The sequence below is a fragment of the Mobula birostris genome, chromosome 17 (genome assembly GCF_030028105.1).
Source record: "Mobula birostris isolate sMobBir1 chromosome 17, sMobBir1.hap1, whole genome shotgun sequence".
Taxonomy (NCBI): Eukaryota; Metazoa; Chordata; class Chondrichthyes; order Myliobatiformes; family Myliobatidae; genus Mobula; species Mobula birostris.
Genome location: NC_092386.1, coordinates 13,916,035 through 13,935,368, shown reverse-complemented (window position 1 = coordinate 13,935,368; position 19,334 = coordinate 13,916,035). Strand labels below are relative to the sequence as shown.

The 19,334-nt window shown below is 40.3% G+C and overlaps 1 protein-coding gene across 8 annotated transcripts in view; it reads right to left on the bottom strand.

The window, feature by feature from the left end:
- The window catches only part of LOC140211509 (xanthine dehydrogenase-like), a 134,422-nt gene that overhangs the window by 19,562 nt on the left and 95,526 nt on the right, over positions 1 to 19,334 (bottom strand). For all 8 annotated transcript variants that reach the window (XR_011889496.1, XR_011889493.1, XR_011889492.1 and 5 more), the window contains exons 20-26: positions 19,151 to 19,265; positions 17,387 to 17,467; positions 15,149 to 15,313; positions 13,695 to 13,832; positions 8,603 to 8,685; positions 5,888 to 6,016; positions 2,897 to 3,030 (exon numbers count right to left, since the gene is read on the bottom strand). Coding sequence is in view for 3 of the 8 variants with exons in the window: in XM_072281284.1 (XP_072137385.1) it covers positions 2,897 to 3,030; positions 5,888 to 6,016; positions 8,603 to 8,685; positions 13,695 to 13,832; positions 15,149 to 15,313; positions 17,387 to 17,467; positions 19,151 to 19,265 (845 nt within the window). In the remaining 5 variants the exon portion in view is untranslated. The remainder of the gene's footprint in view (positions 1 to 2,896; positions 3,031 to 5,887; positions 6,017 to 8,602; positions 8,686 to 13,694; positions 13,833 to 15,148; positions 15,314 to 17,386; positions 17,468 to 19,150; positions 19,266 to 19,334) is intronic.

The following is a 19,334-nucleotide window of genomic DNA, read 5'->3' as shown; positions in this document are numbered from 1 at the left end:
TTGGATTATGGAATAAATGGCTTTGTGGCTAAGTTTGCTGACGATACGAAGATAGGTGGAGGGGCCGGTAGTGCTGAGGAAACGGAGAGTCTGCAGAGAGACTTGGATAGGTTGGAAGAATGGGCAAAGAAGTGGCAAATGAAATACAAACCCCATTTCCAGAAAAGTTGGGATATTTTCCAAAATGCAATAAAAACAAAAATCTGAGATATGTTAATTCACGTGAACCTTTATTTAACTGACAAAAGTACAAAGAAAAGATTTTCAATAGTTTTACTGACCAACTTAATTGTATTTTGTAAATATACACAAATTTGGAATTTGATGGCTGCAACACACTCAACAAAAGTTGGGACAGAGTTAAAATAAGATTGTAAAGTGCACAGAATATTCAAGTAACACCAGTTTGGAAGACTCCATATTAAGCAGGCTAATTGGTAGCAGGTGAGGTATCATGACTGGGTATAAAAGTAGCGTCCATCAAAGGCTCAGTCTTTGCAAGCAAGGATGGGTCGTGGCTCACCCCTTTGTGCCAAAGTTCGTGAGAGAATTGTTAGTCAGTTCAAAAGGAACATTTCTCAACGCAAGATTGCAGAGAATTTAGGTCTTTCAACATCTACAGTACAGAATATTGTGAAAAGATTCAGAGAATTCAGAGGCATCTCAGTGCGTAAAGGGCAAGGTCGGAAACCACTGTTGAATGCGCGTGATCTTCGAGAGCTCAGGCGGCACTGCCTAAGAAACTGTCATGCTACTGTGACAATTATAGCCACCTGGGCTCGGGAGTACTTCGGAAAACCATTGTCACTCAACACAGTCCGTCGCTGCATCCAGAAATGCAACTTGAAACTGTATTACACAAGGAGGAAGCCATACATCAACTCTATGCAGAAACGCTGGCGAGTTCTCTGGGCCCGAGCTCATCTCAGATGGACCGAAAGACTGTGGAACCGTGTGCTGTGGTCAGATGAGTCCACATTTCAGCTAGTTTTCGGAAAAAACAGGCGTCGAGTTCTCTGTGCCAAAGATGAAAACGACCATACAGATTGTTATCAGCGAGAGGTGCAAAAGCCAGCATCTGTGATGGTACGGGGGTGCATCAGTGCCCACAGCATGGGTGAGTTGCATGTATGTGAAGGTACCATTGACTCTGAGGCGTATATTAGGACCTTAGAGAAACATATGTTGCCATCAAGGCAACGTCTCTTCCCGGGACGTCCATGCTTATTTCAGCAGGACAATGCCAGACCACATTCTGCACGGGCTACAACAGCGTGGCTTTGTAGACACAGAGTGCGTGTGCTTGACTGGCCTGCTGCCAGTCCAGATCTATCTCCTATTGAAAATGTATGGCGCATCATGAAGAGGAGAATCAGACAACTGAGACCACAGACTGTTGAGCAGCTGAAGTCGTATATCAAGCAAGAATGGACAAAATTTCCAATTGCAAATCTACTACAATTAGTATCCTCAGTTCCAAAATGATTAAAAAGTGTTATTAAAAGGAAAGGTGATGTAACACAATGGTAAACATGCCTCTGTCCCAACTTTTGTTCAGTGTGTTGCAGCCATGAAATTCGAAATTTGTGTATGTTTACAAAATACAATTAAGTTGGTCAGTAAAACTATTGAAAATCTTTTCTTTGTACTTTTGTCAGTTAAATAAAGGTTCACGTGAATTAACATATCACAGATTTTTGTTTTTATTGCATTTTGGAAAATATCCCAACTTTTCTGGAAATGGGGTTTGTACAATGTTGGGAAGTATATGGTTATGGCACTTTGGCAGAAGAAATAAACGGGCAGACTATTATTTAAATGGGGAAAGAATTCAAAGTTCTGAGATGCAACGGGACTTGGGAGTCCTCGTACAGGATACCCTTAAGGTTAACCTCCAGGTTGAGTCGGTGGTGAAGAAGGCGAATGCAATGTTGGCATTCATTTCTAGAGGAATAGAGTATAGGAGCAGGGATGTGATGTTGAGGCTCTATAAGGTGCTGGTGAGACCTCACTTGGAGTACTGTGGGCAGTTTTGGTCTCCTTATTTAAGAAAGGATGTGCTGACGTTGGAGAGAGTACAGAGAAGATTCACTAGAATGATTCCGGGAATGAGAGGGTTAACATATGAGGAACGTTTGTCCGCTCTTGGACTGTATTCCTTGGAGTTTAGAAGAATGAGGGGAGACCTCAGAAACATTTCGAATGTTAAAAGGCATGGACAGAGCGGATGTGGCAAAGTTGTTTCCCATGGTGGGGGAGTCTAGTACGAGAGGGCATGACTTAGGGATCGAAGGGCGCCCATTCAGAACAGAAATGCAAAGAAATTTTTTTAACCAGAGGGTGGTGAATCTATGGAATTTGCTGCCATGGGCAGCAGTGGAGGCCAAGTCATTGGGTGTATTTAAGGCAGAGATTGATAGGTATCTGAGTAGCCAGGGCATCAAAGGTTATGGTGAGAAGGTGGGGGAGTGGGACTAAATGGGAGAATGGATCAGCTCATGATAAAATGGCGGAGCAGATTCGATGGGCCAAATGGCCGACTTCTGCTCCTTTGTCTTATGGTCTTTATTCCCACTCTCTGTTTTCTGCTGGTCAGCCAATGCTCCACCCATGTTAGTAACTTCCCTGTAATTCCAAGGGCTCTTATCAGCCTCATGTGCGGCACTTTGTCAAAGGCCTTCTGAAAATCCAAGTACACCACATCTACTGCATCTCCTTACACCCAGATTTTGACAGCACTGCATACTCAGCCATGGAGTCTGCCTGTTGCCAGACAAGAGAAAATCCGGACCACAGAAATTGCCCCAGATCATCTTCCTTCTGTTTTAAACTTTTAAAGCAAAGATTAATCAGAGTTCACTAACTTTATCCAAAGAGGCTCAATCGAATTACTTACCAGTCCTGCACAGTCAGATTCACCTTGGCTTGAAAACAGGCTGCCACCAGGTTCTTCCAGGATATTCCCGGTGGAAGCTTGTCCCTCACCGGCTTTATTCTGTCCTTCAGAATCTCACAACAGCGTTGTACACCCTGTGTAGAAATCACATCACGTAATTAGTCAGGACAAAGAGGGGACCACAAAGAGCCCAACACTATTCAGCGACCCATCCGTTTTCCAAGACCTTATATTACCAATTCCACAAGGATCTAAGTTCTGCATTAAATTACTTTACTTATAAAAATAGCTTTATTTGTCACATGTACATCAAAACATACAGTGAAATGTGTATGCAACAATGACCAACACAGTCTGAGGATGTGCTGGGAGCAGCCCACAAGTTTTGCCATGCTTCGGGTGCCAACATAGCATACCCACAATTTACTAACCCTAACCCGTAGGTGTTTGTAACGTGGGAGGAAACTGCAACACCCAGACGAAACCCACGTAGTTAAAGGGGGAACATACAAATTCCTTACAGACAGTGGTGGGAAATGAACACTAACTGCTGGAACTGTAAAGCGTTACGCTAACCACTATGCTACCACAATGCCTCTTCTCACACTTCCACACGTCACTCTAGGTACACAAGTCTTTTCGATACCAGATTTATTAGTAACAATCTTGTACCTGAAGAAACTGGAGCAAGAACAAGTTGTCGGCCTGATAAGCTCATGACATTTTTTCCATTAAAGAGCTGGCCAGAGAGAAGCATGTAACATTAACTGAAGCATAGATATGACAGTTAAAATCTTTTTCCAAAGGCAGGACCATCAGAAACAGGGGGTCATAGATTTAAAGTGAGAGGGACAATATTTAAAGGGGATCAAAGGGGGTTAGGATTTTGTTTCATGCAGAGAGTGCCTGATGTCTGGAACATGCTGATAGAGAAGGTGGTGGAATCAGATATAATACTATGTTTAAGAGGTACTTAGATACTTAAATCAGCAAGGAATGGGAGATGTGATTCTAATGCAGGCAAAGGGAATTAGAACATAGAACAAAGAGCACAACTGCACAGTATTGGCCTTTCAGCCCACGATGTTGTGTCGACCTTTAAACCTACACGAAGATCAACCTGCCCCAACTACTTTTTTTTGGTTTTCTCAAACAATACTATGTTTAAATTTGGAAAAAATCAGAAGTAATCTTTATGATACTTCAAACAACAGGAAATCTGCAGATGCTGGAAATTCAAGCAACACACATAAAAGTTGCTGGTGAACGCAACAGGCCAGGCAGCATCTCTAGGAAGAGGTGCATTCCGACGTTTCAGGCCGAGACCCTTCGTCAGGACTAACTGAAGTTAGTCCTGATGAAAGGTCTCGGCCTGAAACGTCGACTGCACCTCTTCCTTTTATGATACTTCAGTTAAATTTGAACAGACCTGGAGATCTTTTATTCAACATTTTCATTTAATGTAACTTTTTTTTTCTCTTTGACCATATTTACATTCCCTTCTTGGTTTTTAATTGTTATTAATGGAGGTCGGGTTTGAGGATGTGATTGTTTAAGTTGTTTAAGTCTACTTGGTACCTAGTTAGCCCATTGCTTTGCTTTGCTTTTTAGGTTAGTCGCACAGTGGGGGTTTTTTTTGGGTTTTTTCTTCTCTTTATTGATATATATGGAAAATTAGTATACTACTATATTACCTCATTATTTTATAACTAAACTGCACTGTTTGTATTTTTTTATGTATTAATATCTCTTGTAAATTTATATCGCAACAGTGTATTAGTTTCTATATGTTTTACCTTTCGTGTACTAATTCAATAAAAAGATTTAAAAAGAAAGAAAGATCAACCTAACCCTTCCCTCCCATAGAGCCCTCCATTTTTCTATCATCATTGTGCCTATCTAGGAGTTCCTTAAATGCCCCTAACGCAACTTTATCTACCACCAGTCCTGGCAGGGTGTGGAGGAGCAAAATATTCAGCATGGATATAATGGGCAGAGATGTCTGTTTCCACGCTGTGTGAGTACGATTCAAATGATCTCACTATTCCGTAAGATTAGTGCCTATAGGTGGTGTGCAACAAACTGGGAAGAGCTGCATCTCACTGTATAGAGTGCACCCCAGTCCTAAACACATACACAGATGCGGGAGATCCAGAGAAACGCATACACACAAAATGCTGGAGGAACTGAGCAGGTCAGGCAGCATCTTTGGAGAGGAATAATCAGTTAATGTTTCAGGCTGAGACCCTTCATCAGGACTGGAAAGGAAGGAGAGAGAAGCCAGAATAAGAACATGGGGGGAGAGGACTACAAGCTATAAGATGACGGGTGAAGCCAGGTGAGGGGGAAGGGATATGAAATAAGAAACTGGGAGGTGATAGGTGGAAAAGGTAAAAGGCTGAAACAGAGTCTGATAGGAAAGGAGAGTGGACTATGGAAGAAAGGGGAACAGCAGATGGAGGAGATGAGCAGGTGAGAAGAGGAGGGTGAGAGGTTAACCAGAATGAGGAATGGAAAAATTCTACCGGAGGTGGGGGTAGGAAAGTTAGAAGTCAATGTTCATGCCATTAGGTTGGAAGCTACCTAGATGGAATACGATGTGTTGCTCCTCCAACCTGGCTTCTGCCTCCTTCGTTTCACTTCCTGATGAACAGTCTAAGCCCAAAATATCTACTGTTCATTTCCCTTGTAGATGCTGCCTGATCTGCTGAGTTCCTCCAGCACTTTTTGCGTACTGAGTGCAGGTAAGGTACCAATACCTGCATCTCTAGAGGGAGAACTTTGGTCAGAGCGCACTGGGAATAGCCAAGTTGAAGCCTGCCACAAATCCACTTTCAACATTTTCCCCAAGATAACATTTATCAATTACCATTAGAGGCAGGAAATGACGAAATTCAATCGTAAGATAATTGAAACTGAAAGCTTTTTCTGGACATTGATGGTTAACCGTAACAGAACTGCACACTGTTTAATGTACTGCAAATGCCTTACCAGACAGTTAAGCTCACTGCTGATACTGCCACCTGTGGCGCCAGAGTTTGGACTGCTATTGGTTGCGGTTGGTTTTATGGAGACGTAGTCAACTGAAATTCCCAACGTGTAGGCACATACTTGAGCAACCTGAAAGTAGAAATCACTTATTTTAATATTAAAATAATCAAAACATATAACAGAACTGGAATTGATCTCTTCTTTTTCAAATCACCCACCACAAGAGCAGCACACAGTGGCGTAAAGGTAAATGTAGTGTTATTACAGCACTAGCAATCCAGATTTAATTGCATCACTCTCTGCAAGGAGTTTGTACTATGTGACTATGTGGGTTCTCTCCAGGTGCTCCAGTTTCCTCCCGCAGTCCAAAGGCACATGGGTTTTGTAGGTTAATTGGTTGTATTGGTGTAATTTTGTGCTGCGGGCTTGTTGGTCCAGAAGGGCCTATTACCATGTTGTAGCTACAAATAAAAATACAGTACTGTTTAAAAATCTTAGGTATAAGACTAAGTCCTGATTCTGATATGGGTCTCTATTGTTGACTGAGAGTGGGAAGGGCACAGGAAGGAGGGAATTATGGTTGGGAAAAGGGGAAGGCAGAGGAGGGGGAGCGGGAAGCACCAGAGAGACATTATGTAATGATCAATAAACCAATCATTTGGAATCGAATGAAACTGCCTGCTGTCTCAGGACAAGGATGTGTCTACACTTGCACCACTGCCCCAGCTCCTAGCACTCCTTCTGTGCCAACTGTCCCACACCCTCCTGTGGCACTCTACACTTGCCATTCCCAACATCTTTTGCTCCTGCCAAATTTTTCAAACTTGCTCTCCGCTTCACATAGAGAAATACAGTATTGTGCAAAAGTCTTAGGCACCCGAGCTATTCATATATACCCAAGACCTTTGCACAGTAGCTAAATCACTACATTCCTCAATTCTTACTAACTGTAACTTGGACTCCCACAGCCAACTTTTCTTTTGACTTCTTATCCAAGTTGCTATGTACATAGTTGTTTCAACTTCATGACCAAATTTGCTACAATTCAATATTCAGACTATTCTTTAAATGTGTTTTCCACTTATGCCAGAACTGAAATGACCCAGACTAAAGTTGCACGTCACTACTCCAGGTCCACGACCATGAATCATTATCTTTTCAGGCAAAGGCAATTACGGATGTTTCCAAACAATCTGTGTTCAAATCTCACCTATCCATTAATGGAGGAGCTACAAAACATTGCTTTCTGTTCCCCCCTTGTAAACAGACTGAAGTTAGTCAGTTACATCTCTTCAGTTATCCTGCCTATTTCCAATGTCTGTGCAGTTCGACTGTTCATCTCACTTCCAGATTTGCACACCTTTATTTTATTTGAATATTACTGCCGCGAGCCCCACATCCTTGCTGTTCTTCTATAATCAACCACATTTTGAATCCGCTGCATCCAATTTGTTTTCTGTACTTATATCCTTTAAACAATGATACAGAAGTCTGAAAGCACGTATCACCAGACTCAAGGACAGCTTCTATTCCGCTGTAATCTGATACTGGAGTGTACCTCCTGTACGATAAAATGGACTCTTGGCCTCACAATCTGCCTCGTTATGATCTTATACCTTATTCTTTACCTGCACTGCACTTTCTCTGTAGCCTTTACACTTTATTCTGCATTGTTATTGGTTTACCTTATTCCAGCCAATTGCACTGTGTAATGACTTGATCTGTATGAACAAAATGTTAGACAAGCTTTTCACTGTACTGTATCTTGGTACATGTGACAACAATAAACCAACACCATAAGGACTCACTTATTGTCACCTCCAACACCAACTATCTCAGTCTATGTGCTCTTCAGTCCTCTTTCATGCTTTTGACTCCTTCAGTTTTAACTATTCAAAAGTTCCCCTGATTAAGTCTTCATCTACTGAAAACCTCAGTTCATCCAAGGTTTCAAACTTGCATTCTCAACCACACTAAGTCTCATTCTCACACCTTAGAGAACAGAACAGTACAGGCCCTTCAGCCCATGTGCTGACCTTTTAACCTACATTTAAATCAAACCTACAGATCAATCAAACAAACAGTTCCTTCCTATCATCCATGTCCCAACGTAAGAGTTTTTTAAATGCCTCAATGTACAGTATTTGCCTCTACCATTGTAGTTAGACTGTATGTCATTGAACCCATTAGTTGAAGGTAACTAGTGGCTGAGAAAATACTCTGGGCTAAAGTGAAGCTGGAACATCAATGATGAGCTTCACAGCCATGGAGAACTGCTCTCCAGTGGATTTGATTCTATGCCTGTAATCAATATTAGCTATGAACTTACCAATGAATCAAATTTAAAATGACCAGAATGTCAATGCAAGGCAGTTACTGTCCCTTCATTTGACTCTGACCTTGCCTCTCACTACTTCCCCCACAACATCAACAGCCAAACCTCCAACTACATGCTTTGAATTATTTGCTTTGTCTCCAAGCTGCACCAACCTTCTTTAGCTAAGCATTTTGTGACCCTTCATCATTTTGATTACTCCTGCATTTTATACACAAGGAACAAATGGAAAACTAGTGAATGAAATAAAAGGAGATTACTGTCGGAAAATTAAGAGGCAATGGTAAGAAATCAAGAAATTTCAAGGAAGAAAGGAAAAATACCAACTCATAGAAAAATGGTGTCAAACATTGAGTTAGTGCACAGGTTCAGCAGCCTACCTTGGTATTGAGGCCTTGACCAGATTCAATTCCACCATGTGATACCATCACTGAACCATCACTGGCTAATATTGAAACAGTGCCTGAAATAAATAATCATTACAAAACACAATAAACATGGTGCATCATAATTAAACTATTTTTCAAAGTGCATAGTACATAGAACAGTACAGCACAGTACAGGCCTTTCGGACCATGATGTTGTGCTGGCCCTTTAACCCACTCTAAAATCACACTAACCCTTCCCTCCTACATATACCTCTATTTTTCTATCAGCCATGTGCCTATCAAAAAGTCCCTTAAACGTTCCTAATGTATCTGTCTCTACCAACATCCTGACAGTGCATTCTATATACCCACCACTCTCTGTGTAAATAACTTAACTCTGACATCCCCCTATACTTTTCTCCAATCACCATAAAATTATGGCCCTTGTAATAGCCATTTCCACAATGTGAAAAAGGCACAAGCTGCCCTCTTGATCTATGCCTCTTATCGTCTTGCACACCTCTAAAAGTCACCTCTTATCCTCCTTTCTCCAAAGAGAAAAGCCCTAGCTCTCTCAACCTTTGCAGTTGAAGACAAAATATGGTTGAGACAAGGTGAAGAGTTACTTGAGCTTTCTAATTGTTGATAGGGTCAATAAGTACATACAGATTCTAAAATGGTCCCAGCTTTGGCAAAGTTAACTATAACATCGAATTCCGGAAAAAAGGACATTCCAAATACAGGTAAAGCCGGTAAGAATGCAAGAATGTTTGTTCAAAATACCATGGACAAGCAAAATGCCAACTGTAATATTTCGAGTTGAGGAAGAAGGACAAAACTTTGTTGATTACTCAAGTGCTCTGAGAAAGTATAGAAAATTCTGTATGCATACTGTAACTGGCATTTCAGATGGTTACCCTTTACAGTAGGCCAATGAGAAGATGGTTTCCTGTTAAGTTGGCACCAAAGAATGGCGACTCTGTGCAGCTCTGAAGGGAATCTGCAAATATATTCCTATGTAGGACTACTACAGATAAAATCTATGGTCACAGCCATGGGTATATATGCATATACACATTGTACATTGCCATACATAATAAAAACTGTACATTACAGTAAATATATATATTAAAAGGGTCAAATTAAATAAGTAGTGCAAAAAGAGAACAAAAAAGTACTGAGGTAGTGTTTATGGATTCAATGTTCATTCAGAAATTGGATGGCAGAGGGGAAGAAGCTGTTTCTGAATTGCTGAGTATGCCTTCAGGCTTCTGTACCTTCTTCCTGATGGCAGCAATGAGAATAGGGCACATCTTGGGTGACGGGAGTTCTTAATGATGGTGTGTGTGTGTGTGTGTGTGTCTGTGTCTGTGTTTCACTGTATGCTACAACTCCGCAACTTCACGACATATGTCAGTGATGATAAATGATTCGGATTCTATAAACTTTTCTTATTCTGGGTCTAGTAGGTGCTTAAGTCACCTTTGGCAATGCCTTATTGAGAAAGCTATTGATATATGAAAACACACACACAAAATGCTGGAGGAACTCAGCAAATCAGGCAGAATCCTGATGAGGGGTCTTAGCCCAAAACGTCGACTGTTTATTCCCCTCCATAGATGTTGCCTGATCTGCTGATTTCCTTCAGCATTTTGTGTGGTTGCACTGGAATTCCAGTATTTTCAGAATTTCTTGTGTTTAATATATTAAGATATTTACATTTGAATTTAATAAGGTGATAGAACGTGGGAATACAAGAATTTTTCTTTCCTCATTGGACAAGAAAGTCAGGCAAGCCTTATTTATCTTCAATGAACAACTAAGGTAAATTTAAACTGCCCTGCCAAAGACAACATGATGGCAGTATGACTTCACTGAAGTAAATCATGCCAGTGATCTAAATGCAACTTCTTGCCTTGAAGGTTGCGATAATTTTCATTACCAGTCATTACTGTAGACTATCCTTAGTAACCTCAGTCACATGTCCAGTTATCTGTACTCTTATGGATGTGTTATACAAGGAAAGATTGGAATAGTGAGGTTTGTACTTACAGAAGTTTAGGATGATCAAGGATCGACTTAATTCGCCATATACATACATTTACATATATTTATATGTAAATACATCAATAAATACATAAATACTAGTGTGTATTTACAACATAAACAGCATTATAAAAAGTGGTTTAAAGTGTTTATAGTGATGGCAGTAGTAGATAGAGCATTTTGGGGGCTAACTAAAATGGTTGATCAGATTGCCTCCAGGAATAAACTTTAAGATAGTGTGAAGTTTAGTTTTAATAGCCCTGTAGCACTTTCCAGAAGGGAGTGAATTCATCAAAACATATAATATTCTAAGGATTTTAACAAACTGGGTGAGGAGAAAATGTTGAGCAACACACACAAGATGCTGGAGGAGCTCAACAAGACATCAAGTTCTAAAGAGGGGAATAAACAGTCAACATTTCAGGACCCCATCAACAATTGGGACTAGAAAGGAAGGGTTTGAAAAGCCAGAATAAGGTGGTGGGGTAAGAATGAAGAATGCAAGCTGACAAGTGATAGTTGAGATCAGCTGTGGGACAAGGTAGGTGGATGATGAAGGGTGGATGAAGTAATAATCTGAGAGGTGAAAGGTGGAAGAGGTAAAGAAGGAATCTGATGGAAGAGGAGAGTGGATCATGGTAGAAAGGGAAGAGGAGGGGAATCAGAGGAAGATGATGGACAGGTCAGGAGAAGAGATGAGACCAGAGTGGAGAATGGGAAAAGAGTGAAGGGGGAGGGGGGAAGAAATTATTGGAAATTGGAGAAATCGTTGCAATATTATGGATGCGTTGTCCGATAAGGAAAGATAAGAGTAAGAAATCAAGAAGAAAATGTTTCCGCTTGTGGAAGATTCGAGAACATGGTATCACTGATTAAAAGTAAGGGTTCTCTCTGTGATAGAGAGAAGGTGAAATAATTTCACTGAGAATTTTCAGTATCTGGACTTCCACAAGGGGGTAGCAGAGCCTTTGAATATTTTTAAAAGCTAAAGTAGCAGATTCTTGTTCAGGAAGGGAGTGGAAGGTTAACAAAGATAGCCAGGGATACCAAGATGAGACTGAAATCAAATCAGCCATGATCTACTGGGTAGGGTAAGCTCAAAGAGCTCAGCAGGTAGAGCTAAAGCCAACAATATTCTAGTCTATTGCTGACAGATAAGTGTCTATAAGTGTTCCTGCTTATTGGCCGGGAAATTTGGATTATGTCAAGCCCAAATGGATTTGGTATATATATTGCAAAGAAGATTACACCACAATTTGTTCCTGGGTGACATTTTAATACTCAACAAAAATCATTCTCTCACCTAACACCAAGGTTCATTAAAATTCACTGATATAAGAAGTTTTCCATTTACTATTTTAATGTAATCTATTTCAATTTGCTTGAGTTTGTCAAATTAGTGCTAACTTAAGGCCATAAGTCAGAAGAGCAGAATTAGGCCATTCATCCCATCAAGTCTACTCTGCCATTCTATCGTGGCTAATTTATCTTGCCTCTCTAACCTCATTCTCCTGCCTTCTCCCCATAACCTTTGACCCCTTACTAATCAGTAACTGATCAAACTCTGCTTTAAATAATGACTTGTTTGGTTTCAATGAGATCTGTCCTCATTCTTCTAAGCTCCAGCAAATACAGTCCCAGAGCTATCAAACATCTTCCTACCTCACCCAAGCAATGAGTAAATTAGCTCTAATAACTTTATTCTTTAACTCCAACCTCTTTTCAGTTAGGACAAATTGCTGGTATAGTACAAAGGGATTAAATCTGACTAATTATAATTATGCTCAAGCTAAACGAGAATGAGTTATAGAACAATAAAACAAGGATACAGGCCCTTCAGCCCAATTAGTCCATACTGACCATGCTGCCCACCAAACTAGACCAAATTTCCTGCGTTCAGCCCACAACCCTCTAAGCTCCACCCCTCCATCTACCTATCCAAATGCTTCTTAAATACTTGTTTGCCTCAGTCACTTCCTGTGGCAGCTCATTCCATATTCTCACCACCCTCTGCATGAAGAAGGTGCCTCGTAGGTCTTTTTCCTCTTGCCCTAATTTTATGCCCAGGTTTTGGACTCCCTTGATGTTTTTAATGCTCTAAACTGTTTTTGACAAAAGGAAGAACCCAGTACCAAGCAAAATAAATGCACTTCTGTTTACAAAGCAATATGACACAGTACAGGCCCTTCGGCCCACAATGTTGTGCCAACCTTTTAACCTACTCTAAGATCAATCTGACCCTTCCCTCCTACATACCCCTCCATTATTCTATCTCTAAGTGTCTTTTAAATGTCCCTTATGTATCTGTGTTCACCACCACCACTGGCAGGGCATTCCATGTACCCACAATTCTCTGTGAAAAAATGTACACAGACTGAAATAGTGATTTTAAGATGTGTCCAAAAGTGAAAACACTGCGTCTTCTTACAGAAAACAATTTTTCTATGACAGTATACACTCAGTAGCCATTTTAATAGGTACAGGTATGGAATCTAGCATAGTCTTCTGACTTCAGGTTCGACATGTTGTGCAGAGAAGCTCTTCTACGCATCACTGTTGTAATGCATGGTTATTTCAGCTGCTGTTACCATCCTGTTAGCTTGAACCAGTCTGGCCATACTCCTTTAAATTGTCTCAAGGTGTTTTCACTCATAGAACTGCCACTCACTGGATGCTTTTTGTTTCTCGCACCATTCTCTGTAACCTCTACAGACTGTTGCATGTGAAAATCCCAAGAAATCAGCAGTTTCTGAGATACTCAAACCACCCTAACTGGCACCAACAGTCATTCTATGGCTAAACTCACTTAGATCACATTTCTTCCCCATTCTGACATTCGATGTGAACAACAACTCAACCTCTTGACCATGTCTGCATGCTTTTAATGCATGGAGTTGCCGCCACATGATTGCATGATTAGATATTTGCATTAACAAGCAGGAGTACAGGTGTACATAATAAAGTAGCCACTGAGTATATTTCCATGTCTCAAATATCTCCTTTCAGTTACACTCTTACCCAGGTGTGCCACCAGAGTATGTTTTTTTTCAATACTCACACAGGTAATATGTCCAGCTCCAGAAGAGGCTGTACTTAAGGGGCACCACTGCCAGACCTTTCTTCTTCCACACGTTCTCTGCATTAAACTTCTTAATTGCTTGCATGCGTTCTGCCACATCCGCTTTTGTTAACTGAGCTGTTCAGATTGAAACCAACAAAAGCATTTGAACGTTAACAACAGGAATTCTGCAGACCTCTGAGTCCCCCGTCCCCACTTGTCTTTCTTCCCAGACCTCCTGTCCCATGATCCTCTCGTATCCCTTTTGCCTATTACCTGTCCAGCTCTTGGCTCTATCCCTCCCCCTCTTGTCTTCTCCTATCATTTTGGATCTCCCCCTCCCCCTCCAACTTTCAAATCCCTTACTCACTCTTCCTTCAGTTAGCCCTGACGAAGGGTCTCGGCCTGAAACGTCAACTGCACCTCTTCCTAGAGATGCTGCCTGGCCTGCTGTGTTCACCAGCAACTTTGATGTGTGTCATTTGAACGTTAACTTTTTTTTCATTTGGTGGTGCAACTGAAAAAAAACTGTGCTCCCACGTCTCCCACATGTTTTCCAGACTTCCAAGTAAAATAGCTAATTTGAAGTAATTGATTTTTTTTGGATCTCCCCCTCCCCCTCCCCCTTTCAAATCTCTTACTATCTCTTCTTTCAGTTAGTCCTGATGAAGGGCTAATGTCGACTGTACCTCTTCCTATAGATGCTGCCTGGCCTGCTGCGTTCACCAGCATTTTTGATGTGTGTTGCTTTTTTGAAAAAAATGAATTATTTTGTGAATTCATCAGTAGGTAGGATAGAGACAAAAGTAAAAGTCATTTGATCTGTGACTGCAAAGAGTTGAACAATAATCTATGCACAAAAGAGAATCATATTCAGGAGTAACGTGAAAACTCTCACATATTAAAGATAAAGATAAAAAAAAGTAGGTTTAATTGCAACATGTGCACGTAACATATACAGTGAAATGCTGAAAAATGGGTTAGACTGCTCCAATTCAGTGATGTGCTTTGGATATTTATTCATTTTAAACACAGTTCACTACACCAACAAAACATTTCACTGCATGTTTCGATGTACATATAATAAATAAATGATTTTTCCTCTCTACAGATACTGCCTGACCAATTGAGTTCCTCCAGTATTTTGTATGCGTTGCTCTGTATCTGCAGAATCTCCTGTGTTTAGAACAAGTAAGAATTGTCCATTAAAAAGAAAAAATAGGCATGTCTACAAAAGTATTTATGTACCGTCTTTGTATGTGACTTCCAAAACAAATGATGTGTTTTGAAGTAAACATAAAGGATCTTATAAATATATTTGCAGATAATATTCAAAATATACAATTATATCAATGCTTACAATTTCAGTTGACTAAACATAAACACCTACTTCTAGTACAAGTACACAAGCTCTCATTAAATCTTAATCTATAATGACAGAGTTCCAAACTCACTCGAGTAAAGGTCCTGAATGCTGCAGTAAGGCAGAACAAAACCCATTGGTGTTTGGTCTCCCCGAGCATACAGATTCTTCTGCTTCACAGCAATTGGATCCAGTGACAGAAACTTGGCCACGTGTTCAAGGATCGTCTCAATGACAAATATGTTGGGCTTTGAACCTGAACGTGCAAAACGTTTTGGTGTGCAAATTAGTAGAATTCCATCCTACAAAAATTGTGATCACATCTCTTCTGAACTTATTGTGTAAATCTACACTGTCATTCTTGTGTCGCTCTGTTCTAGATATAACTGTGCAGGTGAAATGACCTATTCCAATTAGGTACCAATGACCCCATAAAACAACTCAAAGAAAGTTGCTTCCCCACCTTCTTATTCTGGCTTTTGTCCCCTTCCTTTCCAGTCCTGATGAAAGGTCTTGGCCCAAAATGACGACTGCTTATTCCCCTCCAAGTTTTTATCTCCCATGGTTCACGTGCCTCTCCTATCAGATTCCTCCTTCTTCAGTACTTTACCTCTCCCAGCTTCTCACTTCTCCCTTCATTCTCCATCCCCCTCACCTGGTGTCAACTACCATTTACATCTTGTACTCCTTCCCCTCCTCCCAACAACCACCTTCTTATTTTGGCTTCAACCTCTTTTCTTTCCATTCCTGATGTAGAGTCTTGGCCCAAAATGTTGACTGTTTATTCCCCTTCATAGATGCTGCTTGACTTGCTGATTTCCTCCAACATTTTGTGTGTGTAACTCAAAGAGCCGAAAGTTCCTACCGCGACTTAATCAAAATTTCTCTTGCTATCCTTATGAGCAATATTTGGGGTAGCTGCCTATTCGCTTGTTTAGTGATAGTGACAAATACTGTATTTCTAATTTGTGTCCCAAGTTACATTTTAGCTTCAGTAAGTTTTCTCCTAGTACTGATTTATTTTACACAAACATATTCTGTTAAAACTACTGAGTCTCACATACCCAAAGCACCTACTGGGAATATAATATAACCATTTAACTAATTAGTTAGTTCTAGTCTAAGAACATCTTGACTGGCACAACCATTCTGAAGATAAAACTTATTTTTGTTTTCCTACACAAGAGGTCAGATTAAACCTTCTAATGCAGAGCTGAAAGATACAGTCAAACTGCTACCTTTAACCTAGTTAACTGTGTGGAAGCCCAGAACACTTTGGGCAGAAACTGAAGTCCACTTTCCCAGCCCTGCTAAATTTATGATCATGATAACTACACTGCTCTATTGGACAACAGAGGAGTGAACTTCACAGCTGGGAATCTCCCTGTTGAATCTCTTTTATTGATATCTTAGAAATACAGTACGGTAATAGGCCCTTCCATCCCAATGAGCCCGTGATGCCCAATTACACCCATGTGACCAATGACCCTACTAACACACACGTCTTTGAAATGTGTAGAAACTGGAACAACCGGAGGAAACACACATGGTCATGGGGAGAACATACACACTCTGGCAGACAGCTTTGGAAATTGAACCTTGGTCAGTGCCGCTGTAATAGTGTTACACTAACCACTAGTGTGCTGCCTATAAGCTAAATTAACATTTTTTGGTGGAGTTTCAGTGTGCCCATAGAAGTCAACAGGAAGAAGTGGCTATAGAGTTCAGTAGCTTTATATATATTATTTTCAGCAATTTTTATTTTCACTTTTTTAAATATCTTTAATAGTATTTTTATTCCTTAAAAGTGCCTCAGTGTTCTGAAATTAGAATGATGAAGACATTCACAAGCAATCAACTGAAATCACAGTTTTGATGCTAGTCAAAGTAAAAGTGGAGTTTGTTGCTCTATACACAACTACATGTGCATTGAAAACAGTACCACAGGAACATAGCATTGTATAAACAGTAATCATAAGGAAAACATAAACTAAACATAAATTATACACAATTTATTCAAGAAAGCAGACAAAAAATAAAAATGAAGTCTAGAATAGAGGTCATAGGTTAGGGGTGAAATGTGAAATACTGAGGGGGAACAAGTGAGATTGTGGAATGAGCTGCCAGTGGAAATGGTGGCTGCAAGTTTGATGTTAATACTTAAGAGAAGTTTGGATAAGTACCTGGATGGGAGGGGCATGGAGGACTACAGTGCAGGTGTGAGTCAATGGGACTAAGAGTAACAGTTCAGCATGGACTAGATGGGTTGAAGGATGTAATTCTGTACAGTAGTATTCTATAATTCATTCAGTATACACACATCTCTTACCTGGAGATCTGCACCATGTATGAGGTGCACGATTTGTCTTCAAAGCTACAGGGATCAGCTGCCAATTTTTACACCTGTAAGCTGCAATAAGGAAAAGTGCCATGAACCTCATGAGCAAAGTGTAAATGACCACACCATGAACTTCAATAATTTGACTTTTTGCTTATGCATTGTAAACTTGGTGGCTATTTTAAATGTTGCAGGTATTAAGTATTTAATTTCCATAAATAAATACAGAAACAGTTCACAATGAGCAGAGTTATCAAGCATATTTATTTTTATTTGTTAGGAGATACAGTACAGAACAGGCTCTTCTGGCCCAAAAAAAACCTCACTACCCAGAAACCCACCTATTTAATACTAGTCTAATCACAGGACAACTTACAATGACCAATTAACCTACTATCAGTACGTCGTTGGACCACGTGACAAAGCAGAGCTTCTGGAGGAAGCGCACGCCTTCACAGTAAGGACGTACAAACTCCTGACAGAGGACGATGGAATGAAACTCCAGCATTCTGAGCTGTAATAGCACTTTACTAACTGCTACGTTATGTAGCACACATTTAGGTGCCAATAACTCTGAATTATGAATTTAGAGAGGAGAAAACCTTGGTCTAAGGTGCCAATGTTCCCATATACAATAATGAGCATTTTCCAATGGCTAGATTTACTACGTGTGAGTGATATTAGACGTAAATATTGCAGTTAATGGAGTTGATTTTAATTCCAAACAATACAAATGCAGTTGCTGAAAATCTAAAACAGTACACAGTTTCTGTGCTGCAGTGGCTAGCAGAATACCTTATAGAGTGATGAAAACTGATTGGCGTTAAATTCCTGCTGGCGCCTGTAAGGAATTTGTACTTTCTACCTTGACTGATAAATTTTATTTATCATATGTACATCGAATCATACCACAAAATGCATCATTTGGGTCAAATCAAATCTGTGAGGATTATGCTGGACAGCCAGCAAGTGTAATCACACCTCTGGTGCCAACATGGCATGCCAACATGGCATGCCCACAGCTCACTAACACTAACCAGTACATCTTTGGAACGTGGGAGGAAACTGGAGCACCCAGATGAAACACACGTACAAACTCCTTACAGACAAGTGACAGGAACTGAGCCCAGCCTGCTGGCACTGTAAAGCGTTATGATAACCACTATGCCTCTGTGGTGAAAACTCATGGAAACAGCAGTTAAACAAAAGCAAAATACCACTGATGTCAGATATTCTGAGAAACAAACAGAAGCTAGTGTCTTTGGCGGGATTGGAGAAGAGGGAAAGAGCGTGAGAGAGGAAGTAAGAGAGAAGCACACTTGGCAAGTACAAGAGGGAGAACGGAGGAATAGAATGAATGGGGACAATTCCATCAGGGTTGAAGGGAGATGGGTGAATAATCAAGATAACTGACAGCATTACAGGCTTTAAATGCTGATAACATACTAATACTGAATTCCTAAATGAGATAAAGTTCAAAGTACATTTATTATCAAAGTATGTATAGATTATACAACCTTGAGATTCATCTGCTTACAGACAGCCACAAAATAAGAAACTTAAAAAAGAACAATTAAAAGAAAGAACACTGATGCACAGAAAGAGAGAAAAAAAAACAAACCATGCAATCAATTAAAGCAACCGCATTCAGAATAAAAGTGAGTCCATAGCCCCAAAATCTGGAGCAGCCAGAACAGGCCCATTTCCTCATCCTCAGTTCTTCACACAATGGGGCAAATCATAGTGATACTTTACCATTATCTGAAAACACCAAGTTCTCTCCAACTTCATTATCATTTGGACTGCTTCCACTGTTACAGTAGTAAATAATAATGATGCCATTTAGTGTGCCATCCTCATTGAAGCCCACCTGCAACAAATCAAAGGCAATGTCTTTTTAAGCATGGCTAGTTGCGACAGATTGATAACAATCTGACTG